Below are 13,426 nucleotides of genomic sequence, written 5' to 3'. Positions count from 1 at the left end.
TTTTTTTAGTTTTCTTTTTTGGTGGTGTTTTTGTCAGCTTTGGAAATGAGTGTGATATTAGCATCTTAAAAGAAATTAGGGATGATTCCTGTCTTTTCAATGTTTTGGAAGAGCATGAGGATGAATGATAGTATTTCCTCTCTGAATGTTTGATAGAATTCACCTGTAAAGCCATCTAGACTTTTATTCCTTGGGAGTTTCCTAATTACTGTTTCAAATTCTTTCTTCTTTGAAACCAGGCCTCCCCCGGCCACCTCTGGCCAGTAAATTTCCAGCTAACTCTCTCTCCCTCTCTCTGAATCCCTTGGGTGGCAGCAGTAGGCCTCAGACACCAGGAGGAATAAAAAGTATACGTAATTTCTTCTCTTTCTCTCTCTTTCTCTCTCAGTCCTGGGTGGTGACTACGAGTCGTAATCCCTGGCTGGGCACGAGGGCACACCTGGCAGCTGGGCCCCATGAGCCCCTGTGAGCCTTGCAGCACCAGACCCTGGCAGCCTTGGGGATCTGCAGCCTGCAGCCCTGCAGCCCTAGCAACTTTGAGCCTCTTGGACTTGTGCACCTTCTTATTCCCTTCTTGGAAATAACAGTTCTGTCAGAATCATGATTCTCAAAGTGCAGAAACATTAATGTTGCCATTATGTCATTTTATGAGTCAAAGCTTTTAAGATCCACCCACAATAATATTGCTTATTTGTAAAGTCCTTAAAGTTAGCTACATGATTTAAACTTCATCAAAATTTTGACTTGAATATAACATTCTCTACACATTTGTGTAGGTAAGTGAGCCATATGCTGGACATTGGTCATTTGAAGTGAATAACTTGAAGATCTCATGTTTGTTTTAAGCAACAAGTTTTCCCATGATTAATTCCTCCCATTTCTCTCTTTCTTCTCTCTCCTTACTCTTCCCAACTCACCTCTTTTCTCTTTCCTCTATTTTCTTTGTCCTTCTCTATTTTCTCTTCTTTGTTTCTCTTCTCCCTCTCCATTCTATCTTCTCCTCTGTCCTCTCCTTTCTCATTCTCCCTCTTCTTTCTTCCTTTTTCTTTTCATCTACTTTCTCATTCCCTCTCCTTCATTTTTTATTTCTCCCTCTCTTTCTCCTTCTCCCATTGCCTCTCTTCTTTCTCTAATTTCTTATAGTAGTAGGATCAGGGCATTGTTAGGATAGCAATATAAATATGTCAGCTCTTCAGCACTAACTGTATTTTCCTCCCTGAATAGATTTTCAGTGGGAAGATAGAAACCTGGAGATAAGAAGAAAAAATCTGTGCAGAAGTCCACCTGCCAGCTCTCTTTTGGACTTGTCTAATGGGGCATGAACTGAACCATCTGGAGCTGGTCTATAGATGAGTGTCTGTCTCTGGGACACTGACTCTCAAAAGCTAAGTCAGGGGCCTGATGCTGGAGTTCCATACTAACCTGGTTTGTTGCAGTTCTTGGTTTGCTTTTCTAGGATATCTAGTTACTTGGTTAAAGGCTCCAGGGTGATATTCTTGGAAGGAGGTTTAGAAAGCCTTCCTCATGAAGGGCAGTGCAGTGTCCATAGTTTGTGTACATGATCTCATCTCTATTCCTGATTCTATGTCCCAAGTCTCTTTTTTTCTCTGGGACCCACTTTCCCCAACTGTGAAATGAGTTCAACTACCTTTATTCCCACCTCCTACAAAAGGTTTTACCATAGAAAATCAACTGCTTCCTATCCTTCTTTCTTCTGAAGTTTTCACAAATAAAATAAACTAGGAGATGATAAAATACATTAAAGAAGAAAAATTAATATTTTTAGTGGGTGAAAGATCTTTGAGGAAGTACTTCAAACTTTTTTTATGAGACTCTTCTGGAAAATTTGATAAAAGGTATGGTTTTCTCTCTGGGGGAAAATCCTTGTATGCACCCACAACTTATGAACCTAGATAAGCAGCTAGGTTTAAATAAAAGCCCTGTTGTAAAATTAATTTGGTAAAAGATTGTGTCAGCTGCCTTAAAAGATAGGGTCCCCAGAAGAACCTGGCTAGCAATTGTCCTGGAATAAATATTAGGGGGAAATAAAGGCAAACAACAATTGCACATTGAGAAGGCATTGAAATAAGTAGTCAGAGGAGATACATGAATAAGTTACAATAAGAAAATGTTTGGTACAAAGTCATACCTGCTCCGAAAATGCAGGCTAAGTGGTTCCTGCTTAGGACTTTGGCCTTGAGAAGACAAAATAAAGGATGATTTACATTATTTAGGGAAACAAAGGCAGAAAGTGGGGGGATAAGAGGAAAAGAAAGGGACTCAGACACTCTGCCTTAGAAAAGCAGACATTAATATTGCACTGGTGAAGTGGGGTGTTTTTTACATGACTGAAACCCAACTACAATCATTTTTGTAATCAAGGTGTTTAAATAAATATATTAATAAAAATAAAAAAGAAAAGCAGACTGGTTTCCAGAATGTTAATCGGAAGGAGGGTAGTGATGTGGATGAGAGAAAATGATCCCAAGGTCAGTAGTAAAGGGGGCAGAGAAGGATAAATGGAGGGCTTAGAAAACAAATGAATCTAAAAATAACAGTACAGGAATGCAAAACAAGTTGATGAGGCAGAGCAGACACACTATCTTTTGGACTCCATGGAAAGAAGCACCTATGATGTCAGTCATAGCAAACCAAACAAGAATACCCAAAAGAAAAGTTAGTTTGTGAGCCAAAATTATGATTAATTATTACTTTATCTATATTCTTTATAAGATTCAGGGTAGATAAGAAATACAAGTATGCAGAGCATGAGCGAAGCTTTGCTTATTTTAAAAAATATACCTCAGTTTTGATGGCCACTAAGTTCCCCAAAGTTGGAGTACTGAGTCAAATATTAGTAACATTCCAGGAAAGTAAGTATGCAGAAACCTGATCCCAAGACTAAATTTGAACAGTCAACCAAGGAAGAGGAAGTTTTTGGTGGAGAGCAGGTGGTAAGTAGATTCTAGTGAAATCAAATAATGTTCAGCAAACACAGAGCAGGACAAGGGATCCGGACAAAGAAATCTTATTCCTGCCAGAAGTTCCAGGATGTAAGATAGAAGGCAAATGACTAGGGAGATGCCTGGCTTTCCTTTTCCTTTTTTCTGTCACCTCCATCAAGACCATTAATTAAAATAATAATGAAGTCTTTCTACCAACTTTACGGTGCACTTGTAATCTAAGTTTATAGAGAGGGGAGTTTTTTAATTGTAAACAATCTGTTCAGGCCTTTATAAGTAATATCTCCTGAATTTAATATATTATTAAATAACTGATTCTATATTAAATTCAGAAAATATTTTCTGAAGCCTACTGTGTGCCAGATTAAGTTTTCTAGGAGAAACAGAGGTGACAAACATAACATTCATGCTTCACAGATCTAGTTTTGAGTTCCTATTTCGTGTGGGGGGCTGCTCTAAATATTCTGTATTAGTGACTAGTGACACAACAGAGAACAAAACCAAGCCTCCAACCTTATGTAATTTACTGTCTTTTTTTAAATAAAGTCTTTATTAAGTACCATAATTACAAGCATAATTGTAGTTGAGTCTCAGTCATAAATAGAACACTCCCCTTTACCAGTGCAACATGGTGGAAAGTTTACTGTCCTATTGGCAAAAAATGTGCAATTTAATAATCTGATTAGACTACAAATCCTATAACTAGCACAATAAAGAGCATAACTTTCAAAGTCAGGAACAAGGAGAAGGAAAAGATTATATGAGGCTAGTAATGAAGAAATTCTGGGCATTGCTTACATTGACTGTTGAATTGAAGTCTAGGAGCACTGATGATAGGAGTTGACACTAGTAGTGGGATTGGTATTGAAGTATTATATGCCTAAAACTCAACTATCAACAACTTTGTAATTCATGGTTATTAAATTAAACAACAAAATTTAAATATCTTTTTTTAAATGTGCTTTCCAATTCTTCTGGTCAGTGTTCATTCCTTAGTGACATTCCTTGGTGGTTTAATATAGATTACACTTTTGTGCACATGACCGTTGGTGTTGCAGAATAAATGTGGCATTGAATATGTAGCTATATATCTCTTGATTAGCAAATATACCTATCAGTGTTTATACAAAGTTTCAGCACAGTGATTAAAAGTAGCTTCATGTAGTAAAAGACACAGATATATGAATATGTCTACATTATTAATACATTATTCCTCATCAGAAATTTCAAGCATGTGAAGAGTGTGATTACAGGAGGACACTGGAGGACTTGGAATTGGATACATAAGTTCGATTTCTATCATGCCAGGACTTTGTGGTCCTGCTTTCTTGAGGGCTTGTTCTCACAACTCTTGACTCTAGACTCCCTTTTGTTTGCATCTTTTTTTTTATTTGGTCCTTGCCTGGAAATTCAATTTGGATCCTCTGCTAACCAGCAGTACTTCTGCAATACAACTGCTTTTGGAATCCTAATTAATGCAAAGTCATATTGCACAGGGGATTTGATTTTGTATTTTCCTTTTCATTTGTGATATTGAATATCTTGTCCTCTATCTGCTGGTTATTTGTATAGTTTCTTTGGAAAAGAGAGCTGTTTAGATTCTTTTCCTACATTTTAATTGGGTTGTTGGATTTTGTGTTTTTTTGTTTGTTTGTTTGTTTTTTAGTTTGGGTTTTTTGTTGTTATATTTTTGGTTTGATTCCACACATAACAATGCCCAGGGGTTAGTTCTGGCTCTGCACTTAGAAATTATACCTGGAGGTGCTTGGAGGACCATATGGGATTCTAGGGATCAAACCTGGATCCCTAGAAACATGTAAGGCAAGCACCCTAACTTTTGTACTAATGCTCTGGCCAAAAGTTGTCTGTTTTTTTAATATTGAGTTGTATGAGTTCTTTACATATATTGAATAATCATTTCTTGTTATTTATATGGTGCATATAACTTTTCCCATTCAAAGGTTGTATTTTCAATTCATTGATTGTTTTTCTTACTGTAAAGAGCTCAATATTACTACTTAATTCATTTAGCATTTGTACCTGTACTTTTAGTTTATCTAAGAAATCACTGCCAAGGTTGAATTCAAAATACTTTTACTGTATTTTTTTAGTAGTTTTATAATATAAAACTAATATAATATAAAATATAATATAAAACTAATATAATATAAAACTACTTGCAGGTCTTTGATCCCAAATATCTAAAGCATTGCCATGAAAGAAGAAAAAAAACAAAGGTATCACACCTTTAGATGTCCAGGTATATCTGCTGCTATAGTAATCAAAATAGCACAGTACTTGCATATGCCAGTGGAACAAAATTAAAAATCTAGGCATATACTATGAAGCATCCAAGTTTGTCTATGACATCACCTGGAAGCAATCCTCTACAGGGAAGAACCTAATGCTGCTGACATCGATCTACTCAAAGGAGTCTTCCCTTAACACTGAGAAGATTTAACAACAACAAAGATCTGCTTACTGGACAGGGCTTTCTGCATTGCCCTTTAATTGTGAGTTGAAATTAGAGGACGCTCCGCACCATCTTGACTTCAATGTAGAATACACAGATTCCAGGATCTTCAATACAGAAACATGATACCAACAACAGAGAAAAGAGCTGGAAGTTACAGCTCACCTCTTGAAGCTCACCACAAACAGGGATGAGTTAAGTTAGAGAAATAACTACGTTTTGAACTATCCTAATAAAGAGAATGTACAAGGGAAATAGCCTGTCTAGAGTACAGGCAGGGGTTGGGTGGGGAGGAGGGAGATTTGCGACATTGGTGATGGGAATGTTGCACTGGTGATGGGTGGTGTTCTTTACATGAGTGAAACCCAAACACAATCATGTATGTAATAAAGTTGTTTAAATAAAAAAAACAGAACCATAGAACATGAAAAAAAATGTGACCAAAACTGATAAATAAAAAGGCTTTCAAAATATGCAAAAAAAACAAACAAAAAAAAAAACAGACTGTGTGAAAAATAGACCTGTATTGGCACTATGGACAATGACCTGGATTGGACAAATTAGTTTGCCTGGAGCCTAGAGTTGGTCTTGTGTCAGGAAACTTCAGGGGTAGGGTCTCCTTGTATTTAGACCAAGGCTTTTCCTTTCCATGTCCCCCATACTTTGGTGGGCCTATGCAAATGATAATTGCCACTCTAACACCGTTTTTACTGTGCTCCTTTGACTCTAAACCTTAAAAAAAAACAACTTAAACTTTTGAGGTTAACAAACTAATATGCATGTGCATGGAAATGTAAAAAACTACTATGCCTTCAAGTTTAAGGATATACACAAATTTTATGGCTTTAAATTGCTTTGTGTACCACTAAAAATGTTATAATGTACTACAGTCTGGGGTCTTGAGGGACAAAGTAATTGTACATGGGTTCTATTTTATTTTTCTTAATGTTCTTTGACTGTAGGTTCAAAATTGGGGTGTCAGCAGGGGGATTTCTTCTGAGAACTCTGTTTTTGGGTGATTGTCCTTCCACTGTAACTTTATCTTGTCCTCTTTCTTTGCATTATTGATCACATAATTAAAAATAAAGATAAAAAAGAAGAAAAATCTGGGCATATAAATTCACAGGTAACAAAGAAAGCCAAGAATACACAATGGAGAAAGAAAAATGTATTGGAAAACTGGATATTCATGTAAAAAATAATGAATGTCATTCTTTTACTATGCTCTACCTACTCATAGCAAAATTCATTCATTGTGTTATTTAAGTACTGTTGTTTTCCAATACTGGGAGCAACAGAGAGATAATTGTAATATTATCTGATTTCTGGGCGATTAGTAGTCTCTAAATTTATCTACTTCACATCCCTCTTTTAACATCCAGTGTGTTATCCATCTTACTATCTTTGGTTGTTTCACTGCTCAGGCTCATAAATACACAAAAGTTCTCTGCAAGGAAACAATGGTTTGGTTTTGGGCCTTTTTTCCAGGTAAAAATATCATTGCCAGTCAAGGGGGCTTGCGATAAAAACAAAAATAACGTGATGGATAAAAAAGCCTAAATTGTGGGCTGGAGAGAGATTTTAGGGGATAAGGCTCTTGGCAATTCAATCTCTGGCACTGCATGCAGTTCTCCAAGCACTTCCAGGAGTGGCCCCTGAGCACAGATCCAGGAGTATGCCCTAAGCACAGCTTCTTATTGTACAAAGGTTGCCCTTTGTCTCAGAAGTACCATAATTGGCCAAATGGTCTTTATTGAAAATCCAAACTTAAATGAGAGCTGGAAGAAGTAAGACAAATCATGAAGCAGGTACATAAATGGGCACAGAATGTCTGGAAAGTCATTAAGAGGTGGATTCTTAAAGAGGTAAAATGAGGTCAAGCTTGAACAGAGGGTAATGCAGGGACAACCACATGATTCTGGTTTGGAGAAGGAGCCACCGAGGTTGCTACCAATCTAATCCTAGAGTTTCAATCTCCTTTGGTTTTTTGTAAGGTATTTCTTAACTTCCTCCACTGTTAGTAAATAACTTTCTTGAAATTAAGTAGTAGAAACAGTGAACACATTGATTTTGTATCAGAACCATTTTTCAGGCTCTACTGTTTACAATTCTTACCTAGCTGTTAAATTCAGACATGCCAACCCACAAAGATTTGTTCATTTGCCATGTTTGCTTGAAACAAGTGTTAAGTATTAAAGAGGAAATATTTAGAAATATTTCATAAAAGTGATAAATGTGTTTGCATAAACTTGTCTATGTTGCCCTTTGAATGGTATTTTGATATAGCTAACCACCATAGAGTTCTTTATCGTGTCAGCAGTTGGAAATGCAAGAACTATATATACCAAACTTAGAAAATAAATGGGCATAAAAACTCTATTATGCATGTAATTGCATGGAGTCTGAACGAGCAACAATATGAAGTACCTTGTAAGTATATTTTTATTCAAATATGGGAGATTATGCTTTTAGAGCCCAAATAGCCAGGAATTAGTTATTCTATTTCTACCCATGAACTCATCAAACTTAACCCAAACATAGTCAAATATAAATTTTGAGAAAATCAAACAAACAAAACAAACACATCAACTTGTTAGCAAATATATTTTTGTATTATTTGAATGATGTGTCTTTCTTAAATAACAAGGTCAAAATTCTTTAAAAAATCAAAATTTCTTGGTTGAGGTCAGAGAGATAGTACAGGTGTTAAGTGTGCATGATTTGTATGTGTGGGACCCTAGTTCAGCCCCTGACATTACATGGACCCTGGAACACGACTGGGAGTAGTCCTGAAAACCCCGGACATGGTATCTCCAGTACATTGATCCAAACAATTGCTCTGTCCTCTATTCTAGCATTGAACCATCCAGCCCCATTAGTGAAAGTACCACCTTGACTGACCCCTGAACAGCCTGAGTATTGACTAACCTCATTCCCACCTGCCAAAAAAATAGATTAGAATCTTTTGAGTTTGAATAGATATATGTATTTTAGAATTATCTTCTCTACTTGTCTTAGATATTGCCACTTATTTTAAATTTCGATGCATTTAATATATAGCTCTTATTCTCAGAGTAAAATATTTATATAGGTATCTATCACATGTCCTTGATTAAGATCATTTCATTAATTATTGTTCATAGAGTAGCTGTTTTTTCTCGCTTACGATATATCACAGGGAATTGATATCATTTTAAGATGTCATTCCACATGGAATATTGCATAAAATATTGTGGAGATATAGGCAAAAGGGATTTTTTCTGTCAATTTCAGTTATGTTTGAAGTACATTTGAGCTAATTGAGAATGAATATACTAGATAACAAATGAAAAAATGTGGGAAAGGTATATTACTATACTTTCTATCTTGTTGTTTTATCCTCTGGAGTCTCTTGGGCTTATTCTCTGATGCCTAAGGTCCCCTACATTAGACCAGGCAAACTTCACCCAGAAGAAATGACATAAAGCAAACATTTCATGAAATAGTAATATTTGAGTAAAATCAATATTGAATAAAGTGTATTGCAATGTGTGACTATTCCAAGTGATTTCGGCAAGGTTAGAGTATCTAGAGGAAAACAGGACAGTATCAGGTTTTAAAGGGACAATGGGGAGATCTGAGTAGAGAGTCAGAGGTTCAGAAAAGGTTGTCTGAAAACCTAAACATCACGTCATTTATGATTTGGCTTTGGATAGTCCCTATCTCTGTTCATACCAAGTGGCAAAGTTGCCTAATGTGTATATATGTATGTATGCATGTGTATATGTGTGCAGACATACATGGTGCTAAGGATTGAATCAGACACATGCTCTTACCATTGAATCATATTGCCATTTGCTAATAGTTAGCCCAGAATTACCAGAAAGTTAGAACAAAACAATTTGAGTAAAGTTTTGCCTCACCTCCTGTTTCAAATATCCCAGTTCTGTTCTCAGAAACTCATTGGAACCTAAAGGCACAAGGTCTTTTAATGAGGATCAGCCCTGGGATTCTGTTGTATTCTCAATTCTGAGCTGTCATGAGACTAAGAAAGCAGGAGTATACACTAAAATGTATTTCCATTTCAGACTGTATCTACCATTCTTGTGGTCTTCCTCATGACTCCATGGCTTGCTCTGACAGTAAGTAAGGGTAAAGTGAGTCCACCTTGCCTCTATCTACTATTGCAGTTTTATTTTAAGAATGGCCAGGGAAGACAACCTTTCTCAAACATTTGGTGACTTCTCTTTTCAACCTACAAAGTTCAGGGATTATAGCTTAATGGCAGAATACATGCTTGCCAAGAAAGAGGCCTTGGTATTGATCACCGGCAACACAAACACAGTAGAAACTTCCTTTGGACTATCTTTTCACTGTTGCTTGATTTTCTACAGAACTCCAGTGACAGTGATTATCCTTTGGATGGATCTGTTGGGACCCAGAGCATCCATGTTAATGCCTTGCGGGGTATAGTCAGCATCAGAGACAACAATGTTTTGAGTGAATGGGATGGAATCTTGGACTACAAGAATGTAAGATGTGGAAAACATTAGTAATAATGCCAAAGAAAGCCTGTTTACTCCAACCTTTAACTTAAGCTTTCCAAAAAGAAAAGGACAGTGTCTACATTTGCTTTTCTTAGCTTTAGGCTCTCCATGGGAATTCCTATTTCTAGGTAAGGGCCTAGATCTCCTGCAGTAGAAGGACTTTTTTTCAAGTCAGTGACAGTCAGAGGAATTCTCTGGTCTACTGGGAGCCTGTGGTCCTATGAGAGTTTGACTTTTCATGACCCCAGAAGGCCTCTGAAATAAGTCACTTATAGAATCCCTGTATCTGGCAACTGGTATGTACTATAAAAGATGTTTGGCCTTGATCGTACATATTGATGCATTTATTGCCAATAAAGTATTCTTTTTATTCTTAGAAAACTGACCTGAACTTGCTGACTCCTAAGACCCAGGAGAAAGAGGCAGGATCTGATCTCTTCCCCTCTCACTTATCACCCCCCACACCCAAACAAACTCTATAACTAGAGATATATCTCAGTTTTTGTGTGTCTCATTACATTATCTGCAAAAAAAAAAGTATAAAATAATAGCTGCTTTACTAGGAGGATTGATCAAGTAAAAGCCCATAGACCTTACTCTGACACTCTGCCCTCCAGCCCCTGCTGCCTGCAAGGCCCCTCCTAACTACACACTAGGTGTCCCGGGACAGACTCCTCTCAAGCACTTTGTCTCTGCCTCTCCTCTCCCTCTTCCCTAACACCCCTTTCCTCTTTTTCTCATTCTTTGGTTGTGTGCAGAGTGGCCTAGGGATTCCTCTCATAAATGAATGACCTGGCTCTGCCCTGTACTTTAAGGCTCTTTTGGTGACTAAACTGTTTAGCAAGATGGCCTGTGTCCTGACCAAGATGGACCAAGATACCTTTCCAACTCTGGATGACTTTAGGAAAGCCCTGTACAAGCAGGTATGTGATTTCCTAGTTTGATGTTTTCCAGATATGCATCCAAACTTCCTAGATCCACATTGTACACACAGAATAACTTAGTTTATGGTTGTTCTTTTATCTTGTGAAATATCAATATGTGAATGATTGCTCACTTAAGGCAACTCATAATTGCATTAATAAAAAATTTTTCAACAGCATAACTCATGTCTTCTAAAAAGGATGTAAACTACTTATTAGTCTAGCATATATCACTGAATATAAATATTTGAGTGAACAGAAGAAAAATATGTATCACAAACCCTTTGTCTGTCCCACTACAACCTCTAAATATACATGTGTGTACTTGTTATAGTTAAAATATTTATTTCTGGGTATGGAGAAATAGCACACCGGTAAGGTATTTGCCTTGCATGCAGCCTGCCCAGAACAGACCAAGGTTCGATTCCTGGCATCCCATATGGTTCCCCAAACCTGCCAGGAGAGATTTGTGAAAGCCAGGAGTAACCCCTGAGAACCGCCAGATGTGGCTCAACCCTCCAAATATATCTATATGATGATAGATAGATAGATAGATGATAGATAGATAGATAGATAGATAGATAGATAGATAGATAGATAGATAGATAGATAGATAGATAGATACTCAGTCTGCTGGTCTCTATTCTTTTCAGCTTCTTGAAAGATAAGCAAAATAAAACAATTTGAAAAGCAGCAGGAAACTCTGGGCTAGTCATTAAATGCAGCTATCACCTGCTCAGCTCACTGGACAGCAGTGATGTCTATGGTCAGTAGGTAGTGCTGGCTTGGAAGAAAACACTTTAAGTTGCATCAAAATTAAAGAATAGCAGGGCTGGAAAGATACCATGGAGTTAAAGTGCTTGCCTTGCATACAGAAGGTCGGTGGTTCAAATCCCGGCATCCCAGATGGTCCCCCAAGCCTACCAGGGGCAATTTCTGAGTGTAGAGCCAGAAGTAATCCCTGAGCACTGCCGAGTGTGACCCAAAAACCAAAAAAAAAAATTAAAGAATCTCATATTTTTCCTATAAGAGTGGAAGAATTGCAGCCACATGATGTATACAAGTAAAACTATACTACAATTACTATTCTGCATTTCATCAAAATGAGAAAAGCATAGAAGGTTGGCATCATTGAGTAAAATATTGTGTCACAATACACACAGTACATGGGTTTCTTTCTGGCACCACCAGGTAGTCAGAGTAGAAATTGTTGCTATAGATCTCAAGCAGGGCCACACTTGGGTTCAACAATTTCTATAACTTGAATCCCCAGCAAACAATCTCACAACTTGCCTATCTATGAGAAAGGAATAGGACCATAAATCATAATTCTTACTTATTCCTCTTTTCTATTCTTGTTCCACCATTCTATGCTGTCTCACCAATTTTTAATGCCACTTCTAGGATATAAAACATTCCCCTTCCACTCGTGGTTTGACCTACACTGTGTTGCCCACTCGGGTCAAGAACCTTGCCCAGTATGGAATGGCCATCAAGGACATGTGCAGAGAGGTCCCCACCTACTTTGCCCACCAACACAAAGAAGGTGTGTCAATAACTTAACCAGAAATCCAAGACGAGGGTGAGTCAACTGGTGCAACATGATTTCTAGATTATTGGCAAATTCTAATGAGTGTTCAAATCTTAATTTTATTTAAATCATCTTCAGAAGATCCCCACAGCCCACACCATTAGGTCCTAGCACTGAACTATCTGACCCTATTGGCTAAGTATCACCTAGATTAGCTCTGAATCCTTTTAGCACAGCTTGAAAGATCCCCCTCCCCCCATTTTTTAAATTCAGTGTAAGAAATAGGGGTCATTGAGATAGTACAGCCTACAGGGCATTTTCAGGTTTGACCCTGACACACCACATAGAGTCCTCTGAGCCCAATCAGGAATAACCCTTGACTGCAGAGCTAGGAATAAGTACTGAGCACCACTAGGTATGGTCCAAACACAAACAAAAAAGGACAGAAATAATAGAGAGTATATGTTTTCACTTTTTTAGCTTGTGAGAAGTTTTCTACTTCAGCCATATGGGCCTCACCAGTAAATGCTTTAGCAGAGCTGCCCAGAGCACCACATGGAATTTGGTCCAGCTCATAAAACCTTCATTCAATTTCGCGATTTCAGTGCTCACTTATGTTAAGTGGTCTTTGTGAAGTCTTTCTCTTTTCTCTCACAGGTGCTGCCCTGGCAATTGACCCTGATTCCTGTTTCGAGCTCCACCTTCTGTCCTTTATGGGACTCTCTATCTGTGGTGAGATCTCTGGGCTCTGAAGCTCCAAAGAGAAAGGACCCTTCTGGATGAAGCACACTGACATGTGCTCAGGGTACAGCATTCTACTCTGTTGTGAAATTGCTGATTTTAGTCCTCCACCTTTGCCTTTTAACCCCAGATCTAGTTTTGTAATCTGGAAAACCCGGTGCACTTTCTTTCTCTGAGTTAAAACAATAAAGTTTCCTGCCTCACTCAGAGGCATCCTGCCTGCTCTGCACTCACCAGATTTTAGTTACTCTTATCCACATATAGTCCCT

General features: G+C 37.7%; 1 protein-coding gene across 1 annotated transcript; it reads left to right on the top strand.

Annotated features, from left to right (window-relative positions):
* Positions 1-2,879: 2,879 nt before the first annotated feature.
* On the top strand, positions 2,880-13,168 carry LOC126024127 (gastrokine-3-like). The gene is made up of 5 exons (XM_049784577.1): positions 2,880-2,954; positions 9,810-9,947; positions 10,778-10,885; positions 12,290-12,431; positions 13,074-13,168. Exons 1-5 carry the CDS (start codon positions 2,880-2,882, stop codon positions 13,166-13,168), a joined length of 558 nt encoding a protein of 185 aa, XP_049640534.1.
* Positions 13,169-13,426: the final 258 nt, after the last annotated feature.

This window comes from Suncus etruscus, chromosome 12 (genome assembly GCF_024139225.1).
Source record: "Suncus etruscus isolate mSunEtr1 chromosome 12, mSunEtr1.pri.cur, whole genome shotgun sequence".
NCBI classification, from domain to species: Eukaryota; Metazoa; Chordata; class Mammalia; order Eulipotyphla; family Soricidae; genus Suncus; species Suncus etruscus.
This window is presented reverse-complemented; position numbering and strand designations above follow the sequence as displayed.